The following is a 12,354-nucleotide window of genomic DNA, read 5'->3' on the forward strand; positions in this document are numbered from 1 at the left end:
TGGGAATGAGCTAGAAGCACTTAGAAGTCTCCTGTGTGTTTTTATCCGTTTATATTTTTATTCTATTTTATACCTTCTTGCTGTGTAACCTCAAAATATCGCAGTGAAGAAAGATCGATAAGCTAGTTTCTCATTGATTGCCTATTCTCTGGCTTCTGAAAAGACTAGAACTGTGAACTTGAACCTTCATTTTACATCAGATTTTCATAATTGTCTATTAAAAATTTGCCTGCAGCTGGTGTTAGCTAGCAGTCTCTGAGACAAGCAGGCATTAGCCATCTGAAAGATATATCTTTGTCATAAATTTGGAAAAGGGATTGGGGAAAAATATTTGAAAAGAGCAGTTATTTTGAAGTATAAGCTCTGAAATAGCTTTTTGCTATTGCCATGGAGCTTTCAAGCACTGTTATCCAATAGATAAATCATTTTTCTCCCCCTATCCCACCATGGCTGTGGTGCTGAAGCTGTGCTGAGGCCTTTTGGATCCCACCAAATGGGCATTTTTACCATCACAGAACTTGCTCTCATCAAACAGTCTGTAAGATTCTGCACCTTTGCTCTGAGTTGTTTCTAGAATTCGGATACTGGTATTTATTTTGAGGTACAGCTATTCTTTTCAATCAGTGATTACATAAAATGCTAACAAGGTGTTCTCCATCTAGTGGGTCAGAGTCAGCTCTCTGTTACACTGATGTAAGTGTGTTAGAACTGTTCTGTGTTTATGCCCATGTAAGTGAGATCACAGTCCAGCCCTATGTGTGCGTAAATACAATTTTAGGTGGTAGGAGTTGACAGGTGTGTGTTAAGGGGAGAAAGACTTCTCAGGTTGTAAGATGACTTGGTTGATAACAAGGACAAAATTAGTCTCTGCCTGGATGCATTGGTCTCTGTTGAGTTGTGTTACTTACTGAGACACATTGTAGATGAGGATGTCTGTTATCTGGAGTGCCAGTGTGTATATGGTAGGTGGTGGCTGACTTGCATTTCAAGGTTGTGTGGTTTTTTTTTGTTTTTTTTTTTTAACGCTTTTACTGAGGAAACAGCACAGGGGGACTAATTGTTAGAATAAGATAGGTGACTGTTTTTTGTTGCCAAGAATGGCTTTGTCTCCTTATGGGGAGGTTTAGAGACTAAAATAGGAAAAATGAAAGAATAATGAAAATGGAAAAAGTTAATCCTAGGTCTTGTCATTGGAACAACTCTGTGGTATACAGTCTGGTCTGGTGTGATGGGCTAACAGCAATCAATGATGACTCTCAGCAGTGTGCAGACAGTGCTAATTGAACTCAGAAAATGACTTTTTCTTTAGTGCAGACTCTGCTAGGTAGACTGAAAAATGGGAACATAGTCAAAAGTAGAAGGGCTAAGAAGTTGAAAAGAACAGCTAATGCCATGGGCAGTACATGTCTTTACTCCTAGTATACGCTGTATTGAAAACAGTAAGTTGCATCTAACTGGGCATTTTTTTAAGTGAAAGTAATTTCAGGAGTAGGCCATAAGATGCAAGGAAACAGCACTGAAGGCTCCAAGATCGGTTTGACCTTATTGGCATTTAGGAATATTTTGTGTGTGTTCTGCTTGGTTTTGGCAGTGAAAAGATAAAAGCTGTTGGATTTGCTTATAAATACATATTGCAGGACTTTTGGAATGTGGATGACAATTCTGAAAGACTGTATCAGCCTCTTTAGTGCTGTAGCTTTCCTTAAAGGCACTACATCTGCCACATACACTCTAGTAAATTTGCAGTCTGAAATTCTCAAGGAAATTGGCATATACATGAAAATATTACACACTTGGTGAACAAATTTGCTTCTAGCCTGATGATTCAGCGGGCTACCAAAAAACAATTTTTTGCAACCTTCGTTTACCAAGTTCTAGTCCTATCTAGTGTGACATTGGCTTAATGTCTGAAATATTGTTTGTTTAGAAGATGATGGGTACACTGCACTTCCAGGGGATGGTTTGTTAGCACTCTTCCTTCTCCAACTTTTATAAAAGGACCAAAGCTATTGCATCAATAAAAAGAAGAAATTCACTTTTAAGCCAGGGAAGTCTGAAGTCATTTTCTCAGTATAGTTCTGGAGTTGCTGTAGAAGACAGCAGGTTGCTGTGAATTGGATCATTCCTGGCTGGTGAAAGCAAGCAGGGAAATACTGTGCCTGTTGTTAGTTGAGGTTGTCATCATTTCCCTGCTGGAGACTGGATGCTAGCTATCCTCAAGAAAGCTATTATGAGTCCTTTGCTCAAGAAGCTACCCATTGACGCTGATCTTGCTAACGATTGACTAGTATCCATCCAATCTTCCTTTTCTGGCAAAGTCACTGAGTTTGTGTCAGGAAGCTCTGGCTTCTGACTGGGCTGTGGAAATCAGTCAGGTTTTGGACTTAGGAATGAGACACATAGGTTCCATTGGTAGAGGATTTCCTTTTGTTGGTGGATGATTCTTTTGGGTCTGTCAGCTGCCTTTGCTACAACTCACCACTAGGATTTACTGATACATCTGCATTTCCTAGCAGCAGGGACAGAGTTGCTTGCTCTACTCCTTTCTTCATGAAAGGGTGCTTTGGGGCAGTTTCTCTTTCGCCTGGAGGCAGGGCACCATAGGGGTCTGTTTTATTATTCCTTCTGTACATGGGCGGGAGGAATAGAGGCTACATTGTTTTCAGTATACTGATGATCTTTGGATCTATGTCTTTTGTATGTCAGACTTGGCTGGTACAGTGGGATGTGGATGAGGGCTTGCTGAAATAATGTTGGTAGGATGTGGGAACCGACCAAGAACATTAAGGAAGATGACATTGTCCATCCAGTGGAGGCAGCGACCTGTATTAGAGGTTAGCAAGTTCAAGGTTTTATAAAAGAGGGAGTCCGTGGTTGCTTAGGTAGCAGCTGAGGCCCAGGGCACTCAGTCATGTGCACCTGACTCTGTCAGATACGGACCTTGCCTCAGTTATCCACACCTTAGTCTCATGTCACAGTGATGATAGTCAGCATTCTATGGGAGGCTATACCTTGGGACTGCAAGGAAGCTGAAGTTAATGCAGAGCACTAAGGACTTCTGTTAAGCAGGGTTTCAGTCAGGGGACTCGTAACCTCTGTAATTTGCACTAGCTGTCTTTTAGCTGCCAGGTGGTGGTCAGGGTTAGTAAACAGCCTTAAGCAGTTTGGGACTTGGCTACCTAGATTAGGCGGCATCACTTCCCAAGTAACACTACCGTGTTTGTGATCAAGCGCTCAAGCTAGCACTAATACTCCATTTTCAGAAAAAAGGGGGTAGAGGCAGTGTTATGGGAAGGATGTCTGACTTTGGAACTCACTCCCTGCCTTGTTGGTCTGCCGGAGACTAGATTTGTTAACCTGCAGGGGTACTGCAAAGCCCCAGGCTTTTGATAAGGAATAGTTGTGACTTGACGGTCAAATGACTGTGGATGTTCTGTTGTATTTTGGGAGGTGAATACTATAAATCTGTATGGTTTTGGCTTGGTGGCTTAATTTTGAATTTTATTCTTATTTAAAGGGATACAGTCAAGTTGAAATACAGTCTGTTAGCAAAGGTTAACAGCAATTTCAGAACCTACACCTGCCAGTGTTTGTCGTTTTACCATCATGCTTTGCTAAACTTTAAAATGCTTTTCTGTCCCTGGTTGTTGTGAGAATGACCCATGCAAACTGGGGGGCTGACCCACTTCATATATGGAGCAGGGACAACACAATCAAAATGACTATATACAAAATGCTTCCTATATGCAGTGTAAACAAATTGAGAAAAATAACTTCTTGTCTTTCAGTGGTAGTGATTTTAGGGGCTGCATATAAAAATAGCAGATGAAAAAACTCCACACAAAAGTGTGTGGTGGTGGTGGTGGTGGTGGTTTTTTTTTTTTTTTTTTAAATGTTGACCTCTTTCATTCTGTTACACTATCTGGAGCCATGGCTATGTATTTGTTAAAAATATAAAATCTTTGCAATGCTAGCTTTTTTTTTTTTTTTTTGCAATCCTTTATAATGGGTTGATAGCCCTTTCTGAAATATTGTTTAAACGAGATTGTTTGTAGGCTTTAAATTGATGTTATTAAAGATTTACTTTAATTGGTAAGGTGGACTGTAATTAAATTGAACTTCTTCTTTCTCCCCACACTTTTTCATTACTTTTTCTTTATATGTGGGCCCCTCGTTTTGACAGATGAAAATCCAGTGGCTCAGTACTACAAACTCAACACATCTTTGAAACCTAGAGTTATTCGAGTGAGATTCTAGTTATATAGTAGAATGACAAGCGATGCAAAGGCTCATGATATTAATACGTGCACAGATGACATTCTTTACTAATGAGGTATTGTGCTAGTGTGTTGAATCTGGGCAATATCACTATGAGTAGGCATCTAATTACTGTAACCTTTTTGTGTAGAAATCATAGAGAGATGGGGATTGGTTGCAATGATATATTTTAATGCACCCTTCAGAACAGTGGTTCTCAACAAAAGGTCCTGAGGCTGGGGGGCTGTGAGCAGGTTTCAGGGGGGTCCACCAGCCATGGCGGGTGTTAGACTTGCTAGGACCCAGGGCAGAAAGCTAAAGCCCTGCCACACAAGACTGCAGCCCCGGGACCCCGAGCCCCAACACCCAGGGCTAAAGCCGAAGCCTGAGCAACTTAGCTTCTCAGTGCCCACTGTGGTGTGGGTGTCTGGGCAGTTGTCCTGCTTGCTACCCTCTAACACCAGTTGTTGTGGCACAGCTGGGCCATGAAGTTTTTATAGCCTGTTAAGAACCCTATTTCAGAATCTTGTTCAAAGTGGCATTGTCAGGACATAAGTAGAACCCAGTGTCTTGCCACTCCCGCCCAGAATAGAAGCCTTACCTTCTAAAGGGCACAACATCAAAGACACTGTTACTTAATGGAAAGTCACCACTGTCTTAAATAAGACTTTTGAGAAGATGCAATTCACCTGGAACCTGAATTTCAAATGCACATGATACTCTCAGAAAGGGTGCTCATTCTGGGGGCTCTCTTGAGTGATTGTTGACATGATCTTATCAAGGCTTAGTTGCAAATTTGTTACTTAAGTGAACAGAAGGTCAGTTTGCAGTTGCCATGTTGCTGCTGTGGACTAGCAGATGTATGGGTCTCCATCAGTGACATTCAGGACTGCTGAAAATCAGATTCAAGCTGTTTGTTCTAGATAAGAACTCCAAACACTGAACCTCTAGAGGCAGAAAAACTCTTTAATTCTCGCTTTTTTGTTATGATCACAGCATTAAAATATTGTGTTCATGATAACAATAAAATGATCTTCCCACGGACTTTAATCAGGCTTTTGATACAAACCAGCTGGCTTTGTAAGCCAACATTTGGCAATAAATGGAACATTTTCTCATGAAAGGCTGGATCCTGCCACGTCTTATGCACTTAGTCCACTGAAGCCAGTGGAACTCTTCCTATGATCAAGTGTTTGTGGGATTGGGTCCTAATATTGAAATTTATTTTGTATTTAAAGACTTGTAGTCTCTTCCTCTAAAGAGGCATTCAGTAGCCATTGGCCCTCCTCGTATGGAAGTCAATAAAACAATACACAAGGGGAAATCTCTGGCATTTGTATATTTAGTGGAATAGCAAGTTGAACATGATCCATCTGCTGCTTAGCTGAACACTAATGTATGTAGCCTGGAGTAATAAAGGCTATACTTTCATTGCCGGGTTTTGATAGCTTCATGAATCAAAAGACTGATTTATACATGTCACCAGAACTGCAAGATGGAATTAAAGCCCCATTCTATGCACATATTAGTGATTATATTTAATAATCCCTGGTTTTTAAAAACGTTACCCATATATCTGTCCTTGGCATCATCTTGCTCCCCATTTGGTGGAATCTGTGCTGCTCCCTTCCTCCCTTGAGTTCCCTTCATGAGCTTTCCACCTCTCCTCCTCTGGCTTTTCTTTCTGGGAGTCCACGCTCTTCCTGCCCCTCTCATTGCAGCAGCGCAGTCCTGTGGGTATTATGAGCACTTGGAAGAAAGGGCAGCTGCAGATTTAATCAGCGATGTGAAGTTTTAAAGATTGCGTCTGGCTGGTTTCTCCACCTGTGTCTTTTCTAAAATCATTATGAAAAATAAGATAATGCACTTTGTCTCCAGTTCCTTATTCTACATTACAGGCATGAATACTAAGAAATTATATCTATGCCAGGCTTCCATGCATTGTATTAAATATCTTTCCAGTTTGCAGTCTGTATAGATTTTAAAAGAATTGAAAAGTTGAAGTATTAAAATTGAGTTTAGCTGTGGTATCTGTTAGTGTGTGTATAAATCACGATGTAGCAATAAGCATGTCAGAGAACTGTTGGGTTTTTTGTGATCTCAGATTTTTCTTGTTTGACATGAAATGTTCTATGCCCTTGTACAATAGGGTGTGAATAAGTGTGTGTAGATTATGGTGTTTTACTAAAGGAGAAGATACTTTGCAATTTCCACACTAAATGGGCACAGCAGGGACCAATTTCCTGCACTTCAGACCTGCTGATTTAGCCAATACAGTACGTTAAGTGGCAGCTTTACATTTCTAGAAGGATCACACGGTAGTATAAAAACAGTGCATCTGTGGGGCCACTTTACTGCGCTAAATCTTAGGGCAGCCAGTTGCAAGCATGGGGAATACAAATTCAAAAAGCAGTGGCAGAAACAACACAATACCAGCTCCTCCTGAGCTGTCTTTTTGTAGCTCATTTTCAAGAAAATGGAATGAGAATGTCTTTTTGGACAATGAGCTCTTGACATCCAAGATCTTGTCTGCTCTCCAGCCACGTTCAGAGAGGAGGGGTTTGAGAGCAGGCAGTTTGCAGTGTGCTCCTCACTTTTTGAGCACCAATTCAGTTTTTGCTTCTGTAGCAGCCTCTCTGAAGGAGCAGCCCCGAAGTGCCCTTCTGGGATCGGATGGCACCCCAGTTCTGTCTCGGCATCTCGGCATGACTATCACCCAAAGAGGAAATTCGCAGTCTGCATTGAATACTGCTGATTCTGTTCATAGATTTCGGTAAGTAGTCAGCTTCTCTTTTAAGCCACTTTGTTTTTACAGGTACAGCAGGAAAAACAGTTATAGAACTAAATCCCTTCCAAATTAAGGACATGCATTTATTGCAAGCGGTAGAGAGTATTAGATGAACCCTTACTGCTGATTTGCATTGAGAAATGCTCTCCAAATGGACAGCTGTTTGTTTCTTTGTGAAGCTGCAAAGTCTCTGTAGTTCCTTTCTGCTATAGATGAAATACCATGGATTATGGTGAAATTTGGATTGTGGTATTTGAGTACCCTTGTCTAAGCTTTATTGTCCATCAAAGTCCTTTGCCTCTAGGTCTCTGGAAACCTAGGAATAGTTTCTTAGGCTGAATTTTCTGGGCCAGTGTAGTTGACAATGCTGTTTAAATTGAAACAGTCCTCTGTTTTAATCAAGGAATATTTCAGAGCTATGTATCACATTTCTGTTTGCCACAATTGTGTGTCATCTTATTGATGGAGCTTTTAGTTTTGACCCTACATAGGCTCAACATAAAATTAGGTGCCTTTTAATGTGTAGTACCAAAAGTTGTATAAGAGTTGATTGATCAAGAGAAGAGAATAAGGGACTTTAAATTTAAACTGAAAATTTATCCATTGAGTTTCAGTGTTTATTACCAAATTGAATTTGACTATTTCATGTCAAAAAGCAAAGATAGTCTTTGTTCAAACTAATTAGCTGCATAGTAAAGGAAGAGTGCAAATTAAAATGGTTTGTTATAGATAACTTAGTTGTGCTTGTCTCTCAAAAAATTAATATTCTGTGTTAAAGTAACACAGTTGTATAATTTTTTTGGCTATTTAGACCAATCACAGGAGAAATGGATGAAGGGGATTCGGGATTTATAAAATTTAAGCAGACATCAGATGATGTTGTCTCACTTGCACCTTCAACAGCAGAATCCATTTTTCTGGAAGGTATGGAACTTCTGTCTTTTGAGGATTTCCTGCTGTTGTTTTTACAAATTGAGTCTCAGAGAGACTATTGAAATGTTTTAACTCTCTTTATGTTCATAAAAGTTATTGGAGGATATGTCCAGGGCATAATGTTAGTTAAATGGAATGTGCTTTTGATCTAGATGCATACTCTTCCTCTCTGAGAAGTGAGATAGAAACAGATGCTCATGAGTTTGAGGCAGAATCTTGGAGTCTCACAGTGGAACAGTCTTATGCAAAGGAGCAAAAGAGAGCAGTTATAAAAAGGCAAGATGTCATTTATGGTAAGAACAATTTATTTCTGTCATTTACATAGTGCTTCTATTTTAAAATGTCTCCTATTGCTATTTTGATTAGTATAACAGGATTCAGTGATTTCAGTGCCTCCCTGTTTTTCCTTGTGCTTAGAAGCCAGGATTGTGTGAAGATCTTCCCTTTTCAACCCCTGGACATGCTGTGTACTTGGGTTCTGATTTGTTATATTGTTAAACAACTTGTGGTTTTCAGGTTGCTAGTGTAAGCTGTAAATTCCACCTATAAAACAAGGCAATATCCATAGCCACCATCTCGAGCCACGATCTGAAGATGATATAATCCTAATTAGGGTGAAACTTGGTCACTACTTGGTTGGAAGATTTCCAAGGAAAGCGTCGGTACCCTAGTAGAGCAGTGATCGTTCTTCAGTACTGATCCAAGGCCCCAGAATGGTGTTTTTATGTACATCAGCGTGGCTGAAGGACTATCCTTCTAATGAGACATAAACTTAGAACTCCATGTTCTTAAGGATCCCATGGTTCCTTTTGCAAGCGTAGGCTTGTCAGGCCAAATTGCAACCTATAATCCTAAAACTCCCTCTAGGGTTTTAATTGGATTATAAGGAGTCTTCATTTCTCCTTCTAGAAACCCTTTCAAGAAGTGTTCCTGGTTCAGAATGCTAGCTCGATTCCAGCCCAGAGATGAATGATTTTTTTTTTTTTTAATCCGGAAGTTCTTCACAAATTGCGTGAATAGGGATTATTATTGCTGTCGACATTGATTACTGTTTTTGCGCTGCATATTTGAAAATGTTTACAGTTGCTTCATAGTGCAGACTACAGAGTTTTTAGACAGACTAGAGAATTTAGCTGTCAGATTTGCACAGTCCTTAGAGTTGTGTTACATACCCAATTTTGAGCTGATCTGTGGAAAGTCTTTAGCACTACCATGCTGGTATATTGCTGCTATAGTCCTTGGCACGTATTGGTGATACTGCTTTATTACTGTCTGGGAGAAATCCAAAAGCATCATAAATGAGTTTTCCTTAGGCGCTTCCGTAGCTGTGAGAGTATCTCATGTCCCAGGTTTCTATTCTAATGAGATGTTTAGATTACAGTAGTTCAAGGTCTCCTAAGCTTTGACTTGAATCATAATAGAAGCTGTCAGTCTTCACCCGACCTCTGTAAAAATAAGGATTTTTTTATGGATACTGAAAGCACTCCCTTCGGGAAATGCACAAACTTCACAGCATCCAACACACAACAATATAATATTGTCTTTCAGTTTATCTTGCCAATAGGAAGTGGTGGATGTGTTTTATAAATTTAGAATGAAGTAAATAGCTGAGCTGTCGATGACCATTACTATTTCAATGCTGCCTTTGCTAGCCCCATGCACCAGAAGTGTGGTAAGTGGCTTGCTATGGCTGCTGACTTTCACAGCCTGCTCTGCTAGGTGCTTGGCCAGCCGCTGCCTAACACTTCTAAATGACTAACATGTTTTCTCTCCAGAACTCATGCAGACTGAAATGCATCATGTCCGAACACTGAAAATCATGCTGAAGGTGTACTCCAAAGCACTGAGAGAGGAGCTGCAGTTCACGAACACTGTCATCAACAAAATCTTCCCTTGTGTGGATGAATTGTTGGAGCTGCATGGGCAATTCCTGTTTCAATTAAAGGAGCGACGGAAGGCATCCTTGGAGGAAGGCAGTGACCGGAATTACATTATCCAGAACATTGGAGACCTCTTGGTACAACAGGTGTGAACTAAGCTCTAATAACATTAGTTAATGCTATATTTAACTTCTAAGAACTTAACTGTAATATTAAAGTTGGGTTGTGTAAAGTTTGAATGTAGTGGGCCCTTGACAAAACACTGGGTTTAAAGTGCTCCATCCAATACCACATTTGTCTTTGGCTTCCAGAAATGCAGCTGGTCCCTAATTGTGTGAAATGTTGAACATTTCCTTTGTGTATTTATGCATAACATGGCATGCTGCTGGGAAGGGTGTGGTTCTGCTGCTTGTCCTCTCCAAAATTAAAGCAGCACACCACTGAAGTCCTTCAAGGAGAATCCTCACATCCCTCCTGAACACAGCTTTCCTGCATCAATTGCCAACCCTCTTGGATTATAAAGACCCTTGCTGTAACTAGCCTTCCCTTCTTTCAGCTACTCTATATGCTCTCCTTGACTTGGAATGAAGCTACAGAAACTCTCTTACATCACCACCAATTTGATGTCCCCCTCGCCCTTTCCAGCTCCAAAAAAGCTCTGAGTTCGAGTACCAGAGGCTCTTACTCACATTTGTTGTCTGTCTGACAGGAGTAAATGAATATTTGGGTACATCACTGTGTCTGAGCCACTCCACTTGCTCAGTCTCTCCTATTTCTGGTGCAGGAGAAGAAGCTGGAATAGCAAAGAAATTTGACCCCAAAAGCCAATCAGCACAAAGCCTAATTAAACCCAAGAGTGTTATACTAGCCAAGCTCTCTAGGAGTAACTGGCAGCATTTTAAACTGGCTAATTTAATGTCCTTCCTCATGTTTCTAATTAGTTTTCAGGCGAAAGTGGAGAGAGAATGAAAGAAAAATACAGTATGTTCTGTTGTGGTCACAATGAAGCTGTCAGTCACTATAAGGACCTGCTGCAGAGCAACAAGAAGTTCCAAAACTTAATAAAGGTAAAAAAAAAAAAAAAACCCATCCAGTGACCCAGTCTGTCCCATTTCCAAAGAGCAAAATATCTGATTTCTTGGGTTTGGTTTTGAACCAGACTTAAAGCTGAAAGGAGTGTGAGCTTGTTACTTGGCTGGAACTGCCGCTCTAGAGAGCCCTGGTGGATAGAGCACTGGACTGGGTCTCGGAAGACCTAGGTTCTAGTCCTGGCTCTGCCACTGGCTTGTTATGTGACCTTAGGCAAGTTGCTTCACCTCTCTGTGCCTCAGTTTCCTCATCTCTGAAATGCGGATAATCATTCTTTGAGCTCTGTATAAAAAGCACTGTATAAGAACTAGATACTGTTGTTATAGTTTTGCCCACTATGACATATCTCCAGAATCAAGAGACTGGCTCCAGGGCATGTCAGTCTCTTGTGCGCTGGAATGTGCAGCCTTAAGTGGGTAGAACAAAAGAAGCTGCTATATAAGCAGTTATATTGTTGAACCTGATTAGATGATGATTATAAATATATGTTTTAAAAGTGGGCATATTATAAAAGAAAAAAGAAAATCTGTCGTTAAATGGGAAATCCAACAATTTGAAGTTGGATTTTGCTCTGCTTTGATCCAGGTCTGTTTTGCACTAGCTGGAAATAACATTTAAAAACACATTATTTTTCCTGTGATGCAAGTCAAAATAACAACTTTGGTTTACTGGCTGCAAGAGGTGCCTATTGCTAGTTTGTGATTGGGGCTGTAGTGCAAGAGTAGCCACAGGGTCGTGTAGTCAGTGGAGATCTTGTTGCACAAAAGAGAAATTTCAAGAGGTGAGGAATGTGTAATTGGCGTGGGGAGGAGACAGAGGGCTATCTCAAATGCAGATTGTATCACAACATGCAGTTTATGCCACGTAGAGTTGTCTACCCACTTGCTTGGTTTCTGTTTTTTTTGTTTTGTTTTTTGCTCCCTAGAAAATAGGTAACTCTTCTATTGTGAGGAGACTTGGTGTCCAGGAGTGCATCCTCCTAGTCACTCAGCGCATAACGAAGTACCCGGTGCTGGTGGAGCGTATTATTCAGAATACAGAAGGTATATGAGTGCCCTGTAATACCTGCCCCCGCAGCCCTGGCTATCTTCCTTTGCACCACCCTCTTCTAAACATGGAGGGTTGTGTGGGACTCCCTTTAAGCTCGTCCGCTTCACTCCTTTATCAGTTGAAGGGTTGTTATTGAGCCACAAAAATTACAGGCTCAGGGGCAGCATTAGATTTAACTCTAAAGACAGGAAATCTTGGTGTTTTAGCCTCTGTTTGATCAGAATTTGATGCTTTGGCTTTTTTCGGACTTTATGCTACAAAGAAACACTTTGAGCTCCTAAGCACGGAGCCTGTCACATTTGGTGGTGTTTGGGATTTGTTTAGAAGGGGCATTCTGTGTCCTGGAAATCTAAATAA

At 40.6% G+C, this 12,354-nt stretch overlaps 1 protein-coding gene across 4 annotated transcripts in view; it reads left to right on the plus strand.

Annotated features, from left to right (window-relative positions):
* ARHGEF18 (Rho/Rac guanine nucleotide exchange factor 18) overlaps nucleotides 1-12,354 on the plus strand; it is a 48,873-nt gene that overhangs the window by 10,864 nt on the left and 25,655 nt on the right. For 2 of the 4 annotated variants that reach the window (XM_039515381.1, XM_039515382.1), the window contains 6 exons: nucleotides 6,886-7,030; nucleotides 7,857-7,969; nucleotides 8,131-8,271; nucleotides 9,754-10,004; nucleotides 10,800-10,925; nucleotides 11,873-11,990. In XM_039515381.1, coding sequence (XP_039371315.1) covers nucleotides 6,963-7,030; nucleotides 7,857-7,969; nucleotides 8,131-8,271; nucleotides 9,754-10,004; nucleotides 10,800-10,925; nucleotides 11,873-11,990 — 817 coding nt within the window. In that variant the 5' untranslated portion in view covers nucleotides 6,886-6,962. Of the gene's footprint in view, nucleotides 1-4,313; nucleotides 4,334-6,618; nucleotides 7,031-7,856; nucleotides 7,970-8,130; nucleotides 8,272-9,753; nucleotides 10,005-10,799; nucleotides 10,926-11,872; nucleotides 11,991-12,354 lie in introns of those variants that run through there. The other 2 variants (XM_039515383.1, XM_039515380.1) reach the window with 2 other exon arrangements.

The sequence above is a fragment of the Mauremys reevesii genome, linkage group 26 (assembly GCF_016161935.1).
Source record: "Mauremys reevesii isolate NIE-2019 linkage group 26, ASM1616193v1, whole genome shotgun sequence".
NCBI lineage: Eukaryota > Metazoa > Chordata > Testudines > Geoemydidae > Mauremys > Mauremys reevesii.